The 21335-nt window shown below is 40.5% G+C and overlaps 1 protein-coding gene across 1 annotated transcript; it reads left to right on the top strand.

Moving 5' to 3' along the window:
* Positions 1-11380: 11380 nt before the first annotated feature.
* On the top strand, positions 11381-20913 carry jheh-lp5 (juvenile hormone epoxide hydrolase-like protein 5). Its single transcript, NM_001177860.1, is given in 8 exon segments — positions 11381-11442; positions 12440-12622; positions 14730-14957; positions 15525-15689; positions 16811-16996; positions 17564-17726; positions 18572-18806; positions 20266-20913. Coding segments are annotated over 7 exon segments (1389 nt in total). The 5' UTR covers positions 11381-11442; the 3' UTR covers positions 20495-20913.
* The last annotated feature ends 422 nt before the right edge of the window (positions 20914-21335 follow it).

Genomic DNA, 21335 nt, shown 5'->3' with positions numbered 1-21335 from the left:
TCGAATTGGTATTTTGCTTAGCAACTCTGTGGAATTCCAGAATGTCAGTTTCTTGTAAATTACAGGAAACCGTATTTCCAATTTTTTTAACTATAGACATTAAGTTTTCATTGCGTCTTTCTGGAATCCCCTGAATTTCAACGTTTGACTGTCTTGCGAACTGCTCCATATACGCGATTTTATGGTTCAATTCTGATAGTTTTGGTTGGAGGCTGTTGCTGCACTTAGTGAATTCCAAAAAGTCACTTTTTGTTTTTTCATTCAATTTTTGCTGATCGTCGTGACATGCAGATAGAAATTGCAATGTATTTATAGCACCATTGAGATCCTCTCGCAGACCGGAGCATTTGGAGTCCAACTCACTCATATCCATTTGAACCTTGCACAAAATTGCATTAAATCTCTCGAACGCCGATTTCTGGCACTCAAATTTGTCCAACATTTCTTGGCGTAGATTACGTATTTCTAATAGAATTAATTCTTGACTTCCCAATAAGGGTGCAGAAGCATCCGAAATGTCTTTATTCTTCGACATGGAAAGAGGTGTATTTCCACTTTTTTGGCGCGGTATTGTACAATCGGGGCAAATCCATTTAGAGCGAGCGGTGGTAGTATCATTGTACTTGACACAGTCCTGATGGTAATTGTGTTGGCAGTCCGGATTAGTGCATTTGATTCGCCTCTGGGTGACTAAAATGTTCAGTTTACACTCCGAGCAGTGAACCATCCTGAGTGCTCAGTAAATTCAACCTACAAAATGATTACAGCTCTCACTTCTTTTTTCTCTCTTAAATATTGTCTCAGAAGTAATAGCCCCTGCACACTAATAATGGCCCTCATACAACAAAAACAGGCAAATTTATCATTAGCACATTAAAATTAGCACACTAAGAAAGGCCCTCGTTAAGTAAGGTGAGGGTAGATAGATTCCTCAATTTTGCCAATTGTTTAAAATCACTCAAATAATTTCCTTTTATAGATGTAATTCCCGGCACTCGATGTCATATATACACTGTATTTGTATCACTACACAGCAAATTAACTATAATATGTGCATATTTGATGAGCTCAGACACTTTAGGAACAGAATTTGAATTACTATTTGGAGCTACATTAAAACACAACTGTACTTTATCGCGATAATGACGTTAAACATTATAAGTTGTAGTCATTGAATTTGTTCAACAATTTATAATTTTCGAATTCCAGAAAGTTCTTCTTACTTACGGGATATGAAAAACTGGCTAGGATGTTTCTATTGATTAAGTTTTCCTCATGATTCTGCTTAAAAACATTTAATATAGCTTCCAAAAGTGATCTCTCGGCTATAGATGTAAGAAAAAAGCTATTAGATACATCTAAAGGAAAAAGGATAAGGTTAAAAGTCGAAACACGACTTTTTATTCCTAGACCTTGATTATAAGGAAAATATTTATAAATACTGGTACTTAAAGAACACGAGAATAATCTTAATGTAAATCCCCAGATTTGTAATTATTTTCCTGAATTTTAATTTGGAAATACAATAATAGATGTCGCTTTTACTTGAAATATTAAAAATAATTCTTAATTTTGTAGGTTAGTATTTCATTTTGCGTTGGGTGAATAGTTAAAGTGGCTTACGGTAGATGACGCTGGATTAATTTAATTTATTTTAGAATTTTTGCTTTTATCTCAATATTAGAATAAGAAGAATAATGTGTTTGATTATAAGTCATGGATTAAATAAGGCAAAAAGTGACGTTTAATACAAGTTCTTAATTTTGCTTCCAAAAAATTTCTTGATTTTATAGTTATTGTAAAAATGGCACTATATTAATATTACTATATAAATGTTTACGGGGTAAACTAGAGATGGCGCTTTGATAAATTATTTTTTAACGAAACATATCTTTAATTTCATGCCACAAAAAGTTTCTACTTCAGAGTCCAAACGTTGATTCCTTCTTGTATCTACTACTACTACTACTATGTATCTACTTATTGAAAACTAAATTCACGAACGTACTTAGAGTAAAATGTATGGGCGTTTCAGTCTATGCACCATACGAAGCCATTTTGTATTGGCGGGAATCATGTACTTTGAAAATGAAGAATGAATGTTTTGTGCACAGACATATTGTTTTCAGTAAAATAACATTGGTTGACAAATTTAATTTATATTGCATTGGCGATAATTTTATAATTGATTAAAAAAAAATTATAACTCCGTTATTGCATTTCTTGGTTAATGACTGTTAAGTAGACGCCATTACTCGTTGGTACTAACCCATAGACACAGCCCACTGAGTTTCTCGCCGGATCTTCTCAGTGGGTCGCGTTTCCGATCCGGTGGTAGATTCTGCGAAGCACTGCTCTAGCTAGGGTCAGTGTTAGCAACACTCCGGTTTGAGCCCCGTGAGCTCACCTACACGTTAGGGTGAAGCTGAAATAGCCTCTCAAGGCAAGTTAGTAATAATCATAGAGACTAGAAGTAAAGAGCGTCATCTTGTTTCTCATTCGTTTCCAAATGATTCTTGTCCACCTGATGGTTGTCTGGAAGAGATCGCTCTTAGCGATAAGACCGCCAATTGTACTTTTTTGTATTTAATTTATCGCACTGTTTATTTGTTTTTTGGTGTACAATAAAGAATACTCTCTCTTTTTCTCTCTCTTGTATAGGAGACATGTTGGAAAAGTGTCCACCTGTAAACAGCGAGTTAATAAATGAATTGTATTATTTAGGGAATACTCATCGAAACAGCGCTAATGTAGGAAGTGGAAATGATATGAATATAATAGTTTTAAACAGAGTGAATTGTGCCAGATTTTAGCAAAATGTGGTGGTTTATGGTGATGTTTTTAGATCTTTCCACTTACTCCTCTGGCGTCATCTTGGCTGCCTTTCAGTGGACACTTTTTAATACACTGAAATGGTACTCCTTATTTCTACCCAGGGCCCTGAAACTGTGATACTATAAGACAACTATTTTTTCTTTATGGAAACTAGCGACATCTTGTAGCGGATGCCCCTAAACATATATGTTGTTAAAGTTAAACTAAACACAGAACATAAAAAATTCATAAATCATACATCATTTGTTAAAGACAAATTAAATAATTTTATCAAACCAGTTTCTGAAAATTTACAAAATCCTTCACTTTAAATAAAATGTAGGATAAGTAATATGTTACTGCAATCTACAGGAGCAATGAGAAACTAATCGAAGCGAAGCCATCTAGTGGCCGTAGCCTGTAAACATTTTTATTGAGTGCCTAAATTACTTATCTATATATAATTTATGTGTATTATAATCTATGTTTCTATCTTCGCCGATTTGAGAAAACTGGCATCCGTTACACTATAACTAGTGGCTAGTAACTCAGGGATGTGATTGCATACTTCATCCATGTTCATGTCTGTAATCAACATTTTTTTTTTTTATTGCCTTTGTAGGCAGACGAGCATACGGTACAAATACATTAGCGATTACAATTATTTGCCAATACCTACATAAGCACTACATTGTGTTTTGTGCTGTGATTATGTTATCTGTTGAGCACCAAATGAGCAAAGGGCTCTACATGCAAGCCAAAATAGTAAAAATTTAGCCGAAAAAGTAGGGAACGTTTTCGAAAAAAATTAATAAATACGAAAATAAGATTAATTCAATTTTCTTTTTTTATCACAGCGCACCCTTGTACTCTGAACCAGAGATTAGGGGACGAAGCCAACCGTTACGTGATAATGCTGACAAATTTGCCAAAGGGTGCACGTGTCGAAATATAAATTGTATATATTAACGCTATGGAGGGTAGAGGTACGGAGAACCATCTTATATGAGAGAAGCTTGAAAAAGATTTTTTTTCCTACCTATGCTGATAGCCTTGAGAGGCTATATCAGCTTACCCTAACGTGTGTAGGTGAGCTAACGGGGCTCAAAGCGGAGTGTTGCTAACATTGACCCTAGCAAGAGTAGTGCGCATAATCTACCACCGGATCGGAAACGCGACCCACTGAGAAGATCCGGCGAGAAACTCAGTGGCTGTGTCTATGGGTTAATTCGCTCCTCGAGCTCTTCGTCACAAGCGACGGGTTCGACGAGGACGGTGACCGGTAAGTTGAAAAAGTGTCCCACTTTCAGCACTAAATAACAGTTCAAAAATCCTCCAGAATGGCGCTAGCATAGGCACAGACAGGGTATGATATGAGTTGAGCAGTTGTTAACTGATTGAAGTATGCTGAGTTAGGAAATTTAATATATTCAATGACTAGAGTCACGGAATAGATAAATAAACTAGAGTAGTTACTGACAGTGTAATACACAAGACCTCACTTGTTTACGTAGTCCAAACTAATTTCGTCAATATAACCTAAAATTATTGTTGTGGTAAAACGCGCAGACATCGATTGCATTTTCTTATCAGCTTTAAATAAAATACTTTTTGTTAGTTTGTAATGCCTACAGTTCTTTCGTCCTTTTTTATTTCTATATCTTATTCTAATAGCTTTCAGCGCCTTTTTTAAAATTTACCCGGTTGCTACTGTAGCGCCACCCTTATTTAGCAGATTTTACCGGACATTTTTTCACACACAGAGACGGTTCTCCTTACCTAGTCTCTACTCTACTGTACCCTCCATAATTAACGCGCCACCGAATCCACTGTGCTTTGGCATTTTTATTGCGGTTTTCTTTGCACGTGTTCTTTTTTTTTTGTTTATTGCTTATATTGGTGGACGAGCTCAAAGCCCACCTGGTTTTAAGTGGTGACTGAGTAAATATACCACCCACCTTGAGACATAAGTTCTAAGATCTCAGTATAATTACAACGGCTGCCCCTCCCTTCAAACCGAAACGCTTTACTGCTTCACGGTAGCTTTACAGCAACGCTTTACTGCTTCACGGCTCATTCATGATGTTCCAGTTCATCATCTTCACTATCATCAGCCCACAGACGTCCACTGATGGATATAAGCCTCCGGCAATGTACGTACGCGGTAATGAGCGATACTAAGCTCGCTGATACGATAAAGAATCTTTTTAAGAAACTTTTAATTAAGACGAGGTTTCGCTTTGAGCACCGTAAAAGTCGAGCCTAGCAAAGTTTTATCTAAAGATCTTTGCGATTTTCTGGAAAATTCTTTCATAATGAAACAGAGATTATGAAATGGAATTTTCCTGTGGTCTTTCCTACAGATTTATTACTTTACTAGCCGTACTCGCCCGCTTCGCTGGACATTTAAAATTAGCATTATTATTTATTATCATTATTATTAGGGAGTCCAACACTCATATAAATATTAGCCTATTCATTAAGTACATGTATTTTCTACATGGATACCAAGTTTCAAGTCAATCGGATGCACGGTTCAGTAGTTATAACGGAACATCCGAAAAAACTACTGTAGATTTATATATTAGTATAGATTTTGCTAAAAGTAAGCTTTGTTTTTTGCTTAAGTAATCGCTGGTGGAGTTAGGAGTTATAACAATGCGCGGGCGGGTAAGTGAGGTCAACCTGAGCGAATTTTCTAATGAAGATGTGTATACTTATATATTATAGCATTAGCATAGCATTTAGTGTATAACATAATTAATAGGTGTAATCTCGTATGTCCCCCTAATAAGGGGGACCACCCTGAAACATAGGCTTCTTCATAATTGTAAACTAGGATTAAGATGATTATTAAACATGGAATACACGCAAGAAGACGTTTTCCTTTAACACCTCCCAAAGTACAACATTACATGGTGACCCTGCCAATATACAACGTACCTGCCAACATACCAAAGTACAACATTACACTAACACTGGCCCCAGCAAGAGCAGTGCTTCACTGATTGGATTGGATTCGCGACCCACTGAGAAGATCCGGTGAGATATTCAGTGGGCTGTGTCCGTGTGTTATGAGGCGGATATTTAGACAGCCACGATAAGAGGGTTACTGAGCTATTGTTTAAAAATTACAATTTTGAGTTTAAAAATTACAATTGACTTTGAGACATGAGACTTTATTCTCACAGTACATATTAGAAGTTAGAAAAAAAAAACATATTACAGTTTCTGCGAATGGTGGACAGGATTAAAACTATTTATTTTTATTTTTTACTAGCTAACCCGGCAGACTTCATAGTCCCTTAATCGATAAGTAAAAGACCTAAATTTTATTTAATTCCGAGAATTTTCATATTTATCTACCTTTTAAACCTTCTCTGGACTTCCACAAATAATTAAAGACCAAGATTAGCCAAATTGGTCCAGCCGTTCTCGAGTTTTAGCGAGACTAACGAACAGCAATTCATTTTTATATATATAGATTGCTTAGATGGGTGGACGAGCTCACAGCCCACCTGGTGTTAAGTGGTTACTGGAGCCCATAGACATCTACAACGTAAATGCGCCACACACCACATATAAGTTCTAAGGTCTCAGTATAGTCACAACGGCTGCCCCACCCTTCAAACCGAAACGCATTACTGCTTCACGGCAGAAATAGGCAGGGTGGTGATATCTACCCGAGCGAACTCACAAGAGGTCCTACCACCAATAATTACGCAATTAATTTGGCGGGTTTTATTTTTATTACACTATTTATTACACGATGTTATTACCTTCGCTGTGAAAGTTAATCGTGAACATTTGTTAAGTACGTATTATATTTCATTAGAAAAATTGATACCCGCCTGCGGGATTCGAACACCGGTGCATCGCTCAACACGAATGCACCGGACGTCTTATCCTTTAGGCCACGACGACGAAAATAATTACGAGTAAACATTTCGTTTATGAATAGGATAATAAAAATCGTTTTAGTAATTCACCATAATAAACAATAAACACGTCTGAGAGAGCAGGCGTGTGCCGACGAGATAAAGCTCCACCCGCGTCCACAATGGCGGGATAACGTGTAGCTTGAACTAGGATATACCGCGGCTGCGCTTAATTATTTAGTGAATTTTGTCTGTACATAACAAAATGCAATCATCGTTAACGTAAAACGTAATATAGAGGGCGAGCGCTTTGTAAGCTTGTCCGGGGTAATTATCGTGCGATTTTTTTAACGGACATCTTCATTTCTTCTCGTTTATCCAGTCACTTGCGACGAAGGGCCCGACGAGCGAATTAACCCATAGACACAGCCCACTGAGTTTCTCGCCGGATCTTCTCAGTGGGTCGCGTTTCCGATCCGGTGGTAGATTCTGCAAAGCACTGCTCTTGCTAGGGCCGGTGTTAGCAACACTCCTGGTTTGAGCCCCGTGAGCTCACCTACACACGTTAAGGCGAAGCTGAAATAGCCTCTCAAGGCTATCAGCATAGGTAGGGAAACAAAAACTAGTTTAAGGAGTGGGGCAACCGCTATATCGTGCAAATATAACTTTGAATGAGTTTTATCATTTACTAAGGGGGCCTAAGAAGACGACGTGCAAGCTGCTCTGCACGCGTTTTATGCAAGAGCATCCGGGTGATGGAAGGCCGGTTTTCCTCGACCCACGCTGGTTCTGACCCAGCGGGGTATTCCGTAGGATAACCCATTCTAACCGGCGCCATCTAGGCGGGCTCCGGATAGCCTGCCGACCGAGAGGGCTGGTGGTCGTGGCGCCGACGACTGCTGGTCCAGCGTCCCGAGGGGGAGGGTGATGGGAGAGATGTGCTTCGCACTAAACGCTTCACTTTCCCCCTTTGCCTTTTCATGGGTTCTGTCTCATGCGAGGTTCGGACGCGGGTTGTTGATCGACAGGAGGTTTTAGTCAGTTCGACTCCGACATGCCCCGCCCTTCATCCCCATGGGAGGGCGGAAGTCCGGCGATTTCCTCCTGACCAAAAAAAAAAAATCGTTTACTAGCGGCCCACTCCGGCTCCGCTCGGGTATTTAACAAAAATTTCAACGAAGTTTGACGTTGTTTTATTTTTAAAAATAAAATAATACTTATTGTGGTATAACTATAATAGTTAGACATATGTTGTCGCGACACTTTTTGTGAATAATAATGAGTTCTACAAAGTCGTAGTACATTATTTTATTCTATCATCAATAGTTTTCGCAGGGCACGCGATATAAAGAATATTTTAAGTAATTTTTTCTACACCTTGGGTTACATTATTATAGTTTTAGTAAGGATCCCTAATTTTTTCAAAAAATATAGCCTATGTTACTCTGGAATAGTGTAGCTTCATAAAAGTGAAAGAATTTTTCAAATCGGTTCAGTAGTTTCGGAGCCTATTCAATACAAACAAACAAATCTTTCCTCTTTATAATATTAGTATAGATATAGATTAGTTTGACTTTGAATACGAAAACACAGATGGCGGTAGGATCTTTTGTGAGTCCGCAGGGGTAGGTACCACCATGCTGCCTATTTCTGCCGTAAAGCATTAATACGTTTCGGTTTGAAGGGTGGGGCAGCCGTTTCGTGATTTCGAAAATTCCCTCATTCCGGGGTAGCGTCAGTCAGCATCCACCCCTCATAAAACAATAACAATCTGCCCTTAAGTGTGTGTTCAGGGAGGTATTAAATCGCGATTTGCGCGTCCGCCCGCACAAGCGCGTGGCCCTGCTTAATACCTTTATTGATAGACTGAAGATATCATCTGTCTGTTATGGAGATAGACCCACCCTTTGAACTGGAGTGCATTGCAGCTTCGATAAATAAATGAGCTCAAGAATCACCGTCTTGTGATCAGTGGATATTCCGACGCTGATATTACAGTGCAGTCAACCTGAATACGCTAGGTTTGAACATGAATAGGATACTTGAAGTCCCAACGTATGATATGAGATGATGATTTTATTTTTATTTTTTTATTGCTTAAATGGGTGGACGAGCTCACAGCCCACCTGGTGATAAGTGGTTACTGGAGCCCATAGACATCTACAACGTAAATGCGCCACCCACCTGACCGCACAACAGTCGTCCCGGGACAGCTCAGTCTCCGTGGCGCTAATGTCGAGTTTGGATCCAGCGTCCGGTACTTGGGGGTCGATATCGACCGGAGTTTGAGGATGACCGCCCACGCCATGTCGGCGTTGGCGGCAGCTCGCTATGCGAGATTCCTCCTCCGGCCGGTGTTGGCCTCCAGGTTGCCGGTCAGGACTAAGCTCGGCATTTATAAGACGTATGTCCGTTCCCGTATCACGTACGCAGCTGCGGCCTGGTATCACCTCATCCCGCAGGCCATGCGGGTGAAGTTACAGGCCCAGCAGAATCTGGCTCTTCGCACGATAGTCGGAGCAGGGCGTTACGTCAGTAATGCCGTAATCGCCCGGGATCTGGATGTGGAGTCGCTCGAGGAGTTCATCCGGAGGCTAGCTCGTAATCTTTACGAGCGGGCTGACGGTGGACCCCACGAGCATCTCCACAATTTAGCTCCCTTGCACGCTAGACCACCTGATGGTCTGGCGCTACCAAGGGAGCTACTGGAACCCCCGGCTATGGTAAGATAGTCGGCTTAATCGGAGTGATATGGGAGTGCTCATAATGAGTGCCCCCATGGGACTGAGCTGTCCACACTCGTCACTTCCCCCCACATTGTTGGGGTGCCCCCCTATGGGGACCCATTTTCCACCCCAGAGGGTGGACCACTCCCCCGTCTGGGGAGTGTTTTAAGTCGGCCCCTCCCCGTGACGGACTTCCCCTTCTGGGGAGCCCGGAGCGGGTGAGCGCCTTACTAGTGCCGCGGCTCCCCCTCTGACTTGTAGAGGCGGGGCCGCGGCATGGGGCCGGTGGCGGGCCCCTCGTATCCGCTGACTGTTGTCCTGTGCTGTTGTAAATAGTAGTGTAGTTTAGTTTTAGTTAGCTTGTAGTTAGTCAGTAAGGAAAAAAAAAAAAAAAAAAAAAAAAAAAAAAAAAAAAAAAAAAAAAAAAAAAAAAAAAAAAAAAAAAAAAAAAAATTAGCTTTAGGAAGCAGAGGACAACACGACGCCGGAGGATCCTGCTGCCGGGCGTCATCCCTGGAGCCATTCAAGCCCATCGTATTATATTTAAGTATTTATTTATTTTGTCGATGTAGTGCGCCGAGACGCGCATAACGAACAGCCCCCCCCTAGTATAACATCTTGCATCCACATCACCCCTGCCCTGTGTGGCAGGGAGCTTCGTCCCGGGCAGTGGGGATTGCCCCGAGGCCCGTTCCGTACCCCCGAAAGGGGGTACGACGACCCTTCTTGCTTGCCACCCACCTTGAGATATAAGTTCTTAGATCTCAGTATAGTTACTACGGCTGCCCTACTCTTCAAACCGAAACGCACTACTGCTTCACGGTGGAAATAGGCAGGATGGTGGTACCTACCCGTGCGGACTCACAGAAGGTCCTACCACCAGTAATTACGCAAATTATAATTTTGCGGGTTTGATTTTTATTACACGATGCTTTTCCTTCGCCGTGGAAGTCAATCGTGAACATTTGTTGAGTACGTATTTCATTAGAAAAATTGGTACGCGCCGGCGGGATTTGAACACCGGTGCATCGCTAGATGCGAATGCACCGGACGTCTTATATTTTAGGCCACGACGACTTATAAAACAAAAATTATACAATACTATTCTCGGTTTTATCATCGACCTTTGATTTCCAAACATAATAAAGAAATAAGTAGGTTTTTTTTTCAATAATAATGATAAAGCGCTTATCTAGTATTAAATTAGGTTCGTTCACAGACAACGATTATATTATTGGACTGTTGCATACATTGCGGCCGAGTGTATAGTCGAGTAGTGGTCGTATGATGGAATTTGCATTGTGATGTGCGTATTCTTTTTGTTAATAAATAAATATTTACTAACAATCACGCCACGTTAACTGGTCCCGTGCTAGTTCGTAAAGAACTTGTGTTACAGGTACCAGATAATGGATATAAATGTAAGATTTTTATTATACACATACATATATTTAATAGACATCCATAACCCTGAAAAAGACATTTTTATATTTATCATACAATATCTTCCCTTGACACGATAACCTTCTTACTAACGGCAACTACAATATACTCGATCGTGCGGACCAAACGGTAAGCAGTCTCCGTCGCCCAAAACACGTCACTTCGGATCCTCCCGATCCACACGCGGTGCTTTTTAGACATTCCAAGCACCGGTTATCGATCTCGTCGAACCCGTCGCTTGCGACGAAGGGCTCGGCAAGCAAATTAAACCTCAGACACAGTCCACTGAGTTTCTCGTCGTATCTTCTCAGTGGGTCGCGTTTCCGATCCGGTGGTAGATCCGAAGCAATGCTCATGTTAGGGCTAATGATAACAAATCGCCAGACCGAGCCCCGTTATTTTTTATCTTAAATTAAAATTTCATATCCGGTTCTTTATCTTTAGATAAGTAGAAAATCATTGTCGTAAGATATAAACGAACCTACGATTATCGACTGCTTATGAGTGTTTGTATTCGTGAAGGCTATTTTTCATATTCGTGTGGTAGTTGATGTTTGTCGAAAACAAAAACTCAAAGTGTGGTAAGTAAAATTTTATTATTATTCTAGCTATACTCGCGACTTCGTCAACATAGAATTTCACAATATAGAAGTTAAGTTTAAGTTGCTCCTTATTACATAGTTTATTACATTCGGTAGGCAGCGCCTTGGCTCGGCCCCTGGCATTGCTGAAGTCTATGGGCGACGGTAACCACTCACCATCAGGTGGCCCGCATTCTCGTCTGCTTATAAGGACAATAAAAGCCTTTCTCACCCTTAAAAATTGAATTAGATGTTTACAAAATTGAATTTTATAATTGTCAAATTTAATCTGAAGTTAAATATATGTTGCAAGCCAGATTTTGTTTCTTTTTATTTGTGTTTTTTTATGTATCTTTAGCTTGTGATGTGTATTGTGAGCCTAATAAAATAAATAAATAAATAAACAAACACCATTAAATGTAGGCAAACATCTGTTTTCCGTCTTCAGCGACGTGACTACGTAGAGCAAAAATGCTATGTTTCAAAATCAATATGCTTTTGATCGACTTTACCGTCGATTTTATATACAACTAGCGACCCGCCCTCGCTTCGCTTCGGAAACATTAAAACACACATGAAACAAAAAAAAAAAAAAAAATTTTTTTTTAAAAAAGTAGCCTATGTTCATCAGGGACAAGGTCGGCTTCTAATGGAAAAAGAATTTTTCAAATCGGTCCAGTAATTTCGGAGCCTATTCGAAACAAACAAACAAACAAATCTTTCCTCTTTATAATATAGATTTCATCACTTAAAAATTACTCAAGACACAGAAAAAACAATGAACAAGTCAGTAATGACAAGTGAAGACCAGACCCGCTCAAGATTCTATACGTCTATGGCAGTAACAATTTTTGTCCCTACCTATTTGCCGGTAAGCTTACAGACTTAACCTGAGAGTTTGCTGACAATGGCCTTAGGAAGAGCAGTGCTTCGCGGAATCTACCACCAGATCGGAATCACCAGTAGTAAAAATTAACTGAACTTCTAATGTTTTCAGATGTCTCGATTCACCACAGTTCTAGCTGTAGCGGCTATAGCGGTGGCATTTTGGTACATTTTTAACTGGCTGCAGCCTACGAAACCACCACAGCTAGATCCCAACGCGTGGTGGGGACCGATCGAGCTGAAAGGCAGAGAAGACATTAGCATAAGGCCCTTTGAAATTAAATTCGAAAAGAAGGTTCGTAAGTCGATATTGATGGCCGTATTTTTTTAAATGGTGGTAGGACCTCTTGTGAGTCCGCACGGGTAGGTACCACCACCCCGCCTATTTCAGCCGTGAAGCAGAAATGCGTTTCGGTTTGAAGGGTGGGGCAGCCGTTGTAACTATACTGAGACCTAAGAACTTATATCTCAAGGTGGGTGGCGCATTTACGTTGTAGATGTCTATGGGCTCCAGTAACCACTTAACACCAGGTGGGCTGTGAGCTCGTCCACCCATATATGCAATAAAAAAAAAAATGTGTGCGTGTACTAGTGTACACACGTAAGAAGTGAAACTTGTTTATGGCCTTATTTTTCGAAAAATGATCTACATGCAACTTTCTAGAAATTGGTTAAATAAAGTTAAATTAGATAAAGTTTAAACAAAAGGATTTTATTATCATAGACATGAATACAAATAATACAATTATTTCACTTTACCTTTTTGCTACTAAGATTATTACAGCATTTTAATAATACATCTCTTTGATATCATAATACCCTGGTACTTTTCTTCCTATAAATTAATACTAATAGCACGGTCCACGTGGTGTTAAATGGGGTTCCTGAGGTTCGTGAAGTTTGACCCACCTTGAGACATGAGGTCGATTTCTCAAATCCGAAACCATGCTTCAGAACATACCGCCGTTAATTATTAATAAATCTCTTTGCTATCATAATACCCTGGTACTTTTCTTCCTATTATTTTACGTAATAACAGTAATAAATAGCACGGTCCACGTGATATTATTAAGTGGGCTCCCTGAGATTATTGGAATTACAAAATGATTTCCGTAATCCACCTGGAGACATGAGGTCAATTTCTCAAATCGGAATCCATACTTCAGAACATACAGCCGTTAATTAATAAAGAAGGCTGTACGTCAGAGTAAAGTTATAATAATACATCTCTTTGATATCATAATACCCTGGTACTTTTCTTCCTATTATTTTACGTAATAACAATAATAGCACGGTCCACGTGATATTAAGTGGGTTACCTGGGATTATTGCAATTACAAAATGTATTCCGTGACCCACCTTGAGACATGAGGTCGGTTTCTCAAATGCGCATCCATACTTCAGAACATACAGCCGTTAATTAAAAGATGGCGCGTAACGGAAAAATGTGACGCGTAACCGAAAAATGTGACGGTAAATTTTTTTCCAACGCCGATAAGGAAGTTTCACTTCAAAAATTCTTTCTCAGCATTAATCCAAGATTCAAACAAATGTCTAAAGCCGGATAATTCAACATTTTAAATCCGACTTCGTTTTAAAAAACTATGCGGTACGGTGTAATACAAAAGTTGAAACCGAAAGAATTCTATCCGATCCGAAATGACGTGTTTAGGGCAATGTCGTTTTTGAAGTCGTCATGGCCTAAAGGATAAGACGTCCGGTGCATTCGTATGTAGCGATGCACCGGTGTTCGAATCCCGCAGGCGGGTACCAATTTTTCTAACGAAATACGTACTTAACGAATGTTCACGATTGACTTCCACGGTGAAGGAATAACACCGTGTAATAAGAATCAAACCCGCAAAATTATAATTTGCGTAATTACTGGTGGTAGAACCTCTTGTAAGTCCGCGCGGGTAGGTACCACCGCTCTGCTTATTTCTGCCGTGAAGCAGTACTGCGTTTCGGTTTGAAAGGTGGGGTAGCCGTTGTAGCTATACTGAGACCTTAGAACTTATATCTCAAGGTGTGTGGCGCATTTACGTTGTAGATGTATATGAGCTCTATGTATATGAGCTGTATATGAGTGGTAGAGTTAACATTTTCTTTTACATTTTGACATTCAACAAGTGTGTTTTTGATGACATCCAAGTTGAAATAAATGATTTTGAATTTGAATTTGAATTTGCTCCAGTTACCACTTAAAACCAGGTGGGCTGTGAGCTCGTCCACACATCTAAGTAATAAAAATAAAAAAAACGTCGACTGCTTTCCATTCTGTCCGCAGGATCGGGAATGTAGTTACCGGCGGCCACGATGAAAGGGTTCTCGTGTCGTGCCGCTTTATCGAAGTGGCGCATCGGTGCCAACTGAAGATACTTACTGATGGAGTTTTCTTTCAGGTAATCGACGATTTGAAATATCGTCTCAAGAATCATCGACCCTTCGCCCCGCCACTAGAGGGTGTGACCTTCGAATACGGCTTCAACACGGCTGCCCTAGAACCCTGGCTGAAATACTGGGCCGAGGAGTATAAATTCGCTGACCGAGAAAAGTTCTTTAATCAGTTTCCACATTTCAAGACCAGCATCAAGGGCCTGGATATTCATTTCATCAGAGTTAAGCCGCAGGTTAGTGATGATATCAATAAAAGTATAGCAATTATGTGATACCGTGTACACAAACCGCTGATCTTATTAACGTTCAATCAATTATGTGTTCTAAAGTGCTCACAATTGCTTGTTGTTCATAATGCATTGACGCTGTTAATGCTATGGATGACGTTTGCTTTGTGTACCTCCTGATTACTTACTCGCCCTCTTGATTCTGTTATTCGGAATCTTTTTTAATTGCATATAAGTATTTAATTCGATTTGAAAACATGCATAAAGCAGTGTCCATACCATAAAGTCCTACCTATACCATTATATCTACCCACTAAAGCTATAGCACGGTACTTGGACTAGGTCGTTCCAAGTAAAACTGGCGAGTACAACTCCGTTGATAACTGGTAAAGATATAAAGAAGAGAAGGCCTAACCCCATTCCTCCTAAAATATGTCTATGTAGGCTAAGTCACAGAGTTGTGCATTAGCAAATTTTCCAAAGATCTCAAATGAACAGCTGAACACTGCCAAGAACAAATGACCAGAGCAACAATTATTAATCGGATCCTGTAGCAGGAATGTATTATTACAGGTATCTGCAGGAGTCCAGACTCTGCCCCTTCTTCTGTTACATGGCTGGCCAGGTTCCGTCAGAGAGTTCTATGAAGCCATCCCCCTGCTGACCAGTCAAAATTCTGGGTATGATTTTGCCTTTGAAGTCATAGTCCCGAGTCTACCCGGATATGGTTTTTCTGATGTAAGTCTGTAAGAATGTAGCTTCGGATTTCGAGTTAGTTTATACATAAAATTAGTTTAGTTATTTTTTACTGGTGGTAGGACCTCTTGTGTGTCCGCGCGGTTAGGTACCTTGCCTATTTCTGCCGTGAAGCAGTGATGCGTTTCGGTTGAAGGGTGGGGCAGCCGTTGTAACTATACTGAGACCTTAGAACTTATATCTCAAGGTGGGTCGCGCATTTACGTTGTAGATGTCTATGGGCTCCAGTAACCACTTAACACCAGGTGGACTGTGAGCTCGTCCACACAATTAAGCAATAAAAAAATAAAAAATAAAAACCTAAGAAGAGAAGTCGGGAACTGGCTTAATCAAGTCATTGTTTTCAAATTATAAGTAAAAGGATAGATAACGAATATTCCACATTATTAATATGTTTCTACCATAAACTTAGTCTCTCCGAGGTGACAGCTTAATATTGAGTTCGAGATGCCCTCATCAAACGACTCTTGAAAGATACGCTGCTACAAAGACCATCACAAGATTAATTTTCTCTTGCTATTGGGACACAACACCCTAATATTTATATAAATATATGTTTAAGTAATATCACCTTCACACTACATGTACCAAGGTTCATCTCTGCACTCCCCTAAGGTAGACTGTTAGAGAATGCCTTTAGCATTAAGTCCGCCTTTATACTTTCTAGTATATGAAGTTATAAATAAATAAAAAAAATTACATGTGTGCAATTCACACGTGGTAGAAGTGAAACCTTCCAAAATTAAAATACAATTATCCTAAACGTCTTAAGTATATGTAAAATGTTGTCATTAGTAAATAATTGTAAGGTAGCGCCCTCTGTGAATTGATATTTTAATTTCACGTATAATCCTAAATTAAAATTCACTACAAGAGCTTTCATACACACGTTAGTATTAAAAAATCTCACAGATGGCGCTGTATTTAATAGTATGTATATTCTTTGCTGGCTTCATCCTACACATTTTTGTATTTGTGTCTCTTACCTGTCGTTTTTTCCGTTGCATCCGGTTTGAAATCACAACGATTCTAAAAAAGTTTTCACTTCAATAAATAATTTACTATACTTTCTTCGTGGTCTTCCCGAATCTGTATATTTTCAGGCTGCAGTGAGACCAGGCTTATCTTTGCCGTACGTAGCAGATATCTTCAGAATATTAATGAAAAGATTGGGTCATGATAAATTTTACATACAAGGGGGAGATTGGGGCGCAGCCATTGCCTCGGCCATGGTTACCCTATTCCCTGAAGATGTTCTTGGACATCACAGTAATTCAGCTGTTACACAGGTATAATTAGAATATTCAAACTGGTTTTAATACGCTTTTATTAGCTTCATACGTACGTATATTAGTATCTATGTAGTATGTGACGGAAATCTTTGAACATGATTTTAAGCCCCTTCAAAACGTCGGCTTAACTTGAAATTTGGCATAATTATTAAGGACCGACGACAATTCAATATTTTACAAGGATAAACAGGATTAGCGATTTTTTGTTTTCCTTTTTAATGATATGAATTTTCATATTCCAATAAAATTCGGTTTATTAATAAGTATCTAGCTTCCTGTGAAACGTCCGGTCATCGTTTTCGTCGAACCCGTCGCTTGAGACGAAGGGCTCGGCGTGTAAAATAACCCACAGACACAGCTCACTGAGTTTCTCGCCGGATCTTCTCACTGGGTCGCGTTTCCGATCCGGTGGTAGATTCTGCGAAGCACGGCTCTTGCTAGGGTTCGTGTTAGCAACAACGTCAGGTTTAAGCCCCGTGAGCACACCTACGCTGGTATGGTCAAGACCTCAGGTCTCTCAAGACCATCAGCTTAGGTAGGAAAAAAAGAGTGAAACATTCACAGCATCCTCACGCCCTGCTCAGAACTCTGCTTGGTGCTTTAATACCGTCACTAATAGTGGAAGATCATCTAGCCGAAAGAATGTATCCACTTTCAAAACATCTGGCGTACTTGTTGGAAGAATTCGGATACTTTCACTTACAAGCCACAAAGCCTGATACAGTAGGTAAGTATTACTTGCTGTTGAAAAAAAAAATTGGGAGACTCATTCCTTAAATTTCCTAAGTCAGCAAACCACGATCCTCCGCCTCGAGTCATATTCCTCACGTCAGAGGTCGCGACCAGCACTTACTATTTTGCACCAAGGTATGATGCAAAAAGCCCCGCAGAGTTGTGAAGTGAGCACTATATTTAATTACAGACGTTGGAAGTGTTCAATGGTCTGTGGACCACATATACGCGGGGTCTTACGTGTTCAATATAATGATGCGTTTAGGATGATGTTGTCACTGCCGCGTTTTTGTAGTGCATCCACAATGTTTGCGACATCTCACACAGATGACTTCTTTGCAATAATGCGAAAGAGAAGTGCATCGTTATTGCGTCGAGTGTGTGACAGTGGCAAAAATCTTCTGAACATCATATCGAGCAAGATGCTGGCGACAAGGGCCTGCTGATTAATAGCCTTTGCAGCAGAAAAAAATTGTAATGATATAGTATAATGTTTGTCTGATAGTTATGTGTTAGATTTTTAAGTTACTAACATAGGTTATAAGCAATTCTTACTAACAAAATGTTATGTTTTTTTTTTCTAAAAAAAAACTGAAATACAAACCACCACCCTACCTATTTCTGCCGTTAACCAGTAATGCGTTTCGGTTTGAAGGGTGGGGCAGCCGTTGTAACTATACTGAGACCTTAGAGCTTATATCTCAAGGTGGGTGGCGCATTTACGTCGTAGATGTCTATGGGTTCCAGTAACCACTTAACACCAGGTGGGCTGTGAGCTCGTCTACCTATCAAATCAAAAAAAAAAACCAATAAAAATATTATTTTTTTATTCCCTTCAAGGTGTTTCCCTGACGGATTCTCCATCAGGTCTTCTAGCGTATATTTTAGAGAAATTCGCGGTTTGGACGCGCAAGGAGCACAAGTTTAAGAGTGACGGCGGTCTCGGCTTCAGGTTTAGCAAGGAAAAGCTGATAGATAATCTAATGGTCTACTGGATTACCAACTCTATTACAAGCTCAATGAGATTCTATTCCGAAAACATGAGTAACAAATTCAGGGAAATGAATTTGGAAGCGTAAGTATAACCTTTTTTTATTGCCCTTGTAGACAGACGAGCATACGGCCCACCTGATGGTGAGTGGTAACCGTTGCCTATGGACTTCAGCAATGCCAGGAGCAGAGTCAAGCCGCTACCTACCGCTTAATACACTTCACAAGCCTCGTTTGAAGAAGGATATGTCATAGCGCTCGGGAAACACCGTGGAGGGGAGCTCATTCCATAGCCGGATGGTACGTGGCAAAAAAGGACTCTGGAAACGCACTGTGGATGAACGCAATCCAACTCCAGATAGAATGGATGAACTCTACTTCGGTGGTGGGCGGTGCGATGGTAAAAACGACATCTCGGTACCATCTCGAACAATTCCTCAGAGCCCTCCCTATGGAACATACGGTACAAAACACAGAGGGAACCGAAGTCCCTCCGCAGACCCAGAGGTTCCAAACGATCCGTGAGAATGTGAATATCAACAATCCGAACGGCCCTCTTATGTATGGAGTCAAATGGAAGAACCTTGAGTATCGTTAGACGAACTGAGGATCTAAATATCTGTACTTTAGAAGACGTCGTGGCCTAAAGGATAAGACGTCCGGTGCATTCGTGTTGAAGCGATGCACCGGTGTTCGAATCCCGCAGGCGGGTACCAATTTTTCTAATGAAATATGTACTCAACAGATGTTCACGATTGACTTCCACGGTGAAGGAATAACATCGTGTAATAAAAATCAAACCTGCAAAAATTATAATTTGCGTAATTACTGGTGGTAGGACCTCTTGTGAGTCCGCGCGGGTAGGTACCACCGCCCTGCTTATTTCTGCCGTGAAGCAGTAATGCGTTTCGGTTTGAAGGGTGGGGTAGCCGTTGTAACTATACTGAGACTTTAGAACTTGTATCTCAAGGTGGGTGGCGCGTCTACATGTTGTAGATGTCTATGGGCTCCAGTAACCACTTAACATCAGGTGGGCTGTGAGCTCGTCCACCCATCTAAGCAATAAAAAAAAAAAAAAACTAAACTAGAGGTATCCCGCGGTTTCGCCGACTCTAAATTTGTAATTCAAAAACAAAGAAATACATATTTTCTCGGGCTTATCGTGTTGCTTGTCACTTTCTATTCCATAAGCTAAAAAACTATTTTGCAGATACAACAAAGAGCTTCGCATAAAATCTGCATCTATTGACCTCTCTACCTTTTACACTGTGTCTTCTTCATAAGCTACTGGTGGTAGGACCTCTTGTGAGTGCGCGCGGGTAGGTACCACCGCCCTGCCTATTTTTGCCGTGAAGCAGTAATTCGGTTTGAAGGGTGTGGCAGCCGTTGTAACTATACTGAGACCTTAGAACTTATATCTCAAGGTGGGTGGCGCATTTACGGCTCCAGTAACCACTTACCACCTGGTGGGCTGTGAGCTCGTCCACCCATCTAAGCAATAAAAAGTAAACGAGTTTTTCGTCAAAATTGAATTTCCTCTGTAGTTTTACATCACCCGTTCCCACGTGGGCTCTCCAGGCCAGAGACGAGCTGGTCTATCAGCCGCCTGCAGTTTTACGTGCGAAGTACCTGAATCTCCTCAACGTGACGGTTTTAGACGACGGCGGACATTTCTTGGCTTTGGAACTTCCTGAGGTGTTCGCGGAAGACGTTTTCAAGGCGGTTCACGCGTTCAAGCAGTGGCGTTCTACTCATTCCAAGACTGATCATTAGTTTTTGACGTGACAACGTCTTATAATTCGATGGAGCCGGCTGCACGCACGAAAAAGCATGACTCATTGAGGCGTTCCATTTAAGGCTTGAAGTGCAAGCGAGAGCGCGCAACGAGCGACAAAGAGGCACAATCGGCCTCCGCGTTCGGCAGCGTTCGACATCTGTCTCTCTCCTACTTGAGCGAGCGATGCATCCGCGTGGACAGCTGCTATACAATAATACATATTTACATGTTTTCGTCAAGTATGAAGTTCAGTGAAAAGTGAATGTGGTGTCAATTGTTTATAGCAACGATAATTGCGATAATTGAAAAATTTAACCCATTCATCAGTATTTTCTTATGACGTTGTCACGTTCAACTGTCGTCAGTAAACCGACTTTACAGACAACCGATTTTTTTAATAAAAAGTTTTCGTCTAGACTGGGTTTGATTTCGCGATGCCGATTTTTATTTGCCTTAATTTCTATGAAGTAGACTCAGGGTGTCGGCGAACGATATATCGGAAGCTGATCGGAACATATAAACGTTCACAATATGCACATATTGTAGACGGTCAGCTTAAATAGAAATATGAGCAGCTTGACAACATTGCGATCAAATTATTGTATTTTTTTTATTTTTTTTATTGCTTAGATGGGTGGACGAGCTCACAGCCCACCTGATGTTAAATGGTTACTGGAGCCCATGGACATCTACAACGTAAATGCGCCACCCACCTTGAGATATAAAGGTCTAAGATCTCAGTATAGTTACAACGGCTACCCCACCCTTCAAACCGAAACGCATTACTGCTTCACGGCAGAAATAGGCAGGGCGGTGGTACCTACCCGCGCGGACTCA

Source organism: Bombyx mori, chromosome 28 (genome assembly GCF_030269925.1).
Source record: "Bombyx mori chromosome 28, ASM3026992v2".
Taxonomy (NCBI): Eukaryota; Metazoa; Arthropoda; class Insecta; order Lepidoptera; family Bombycidae; genus Bombyx; species Bombyx mori.
This window is presented reverse-complemented; position numbering and strand designations above follow the sequence as displayed.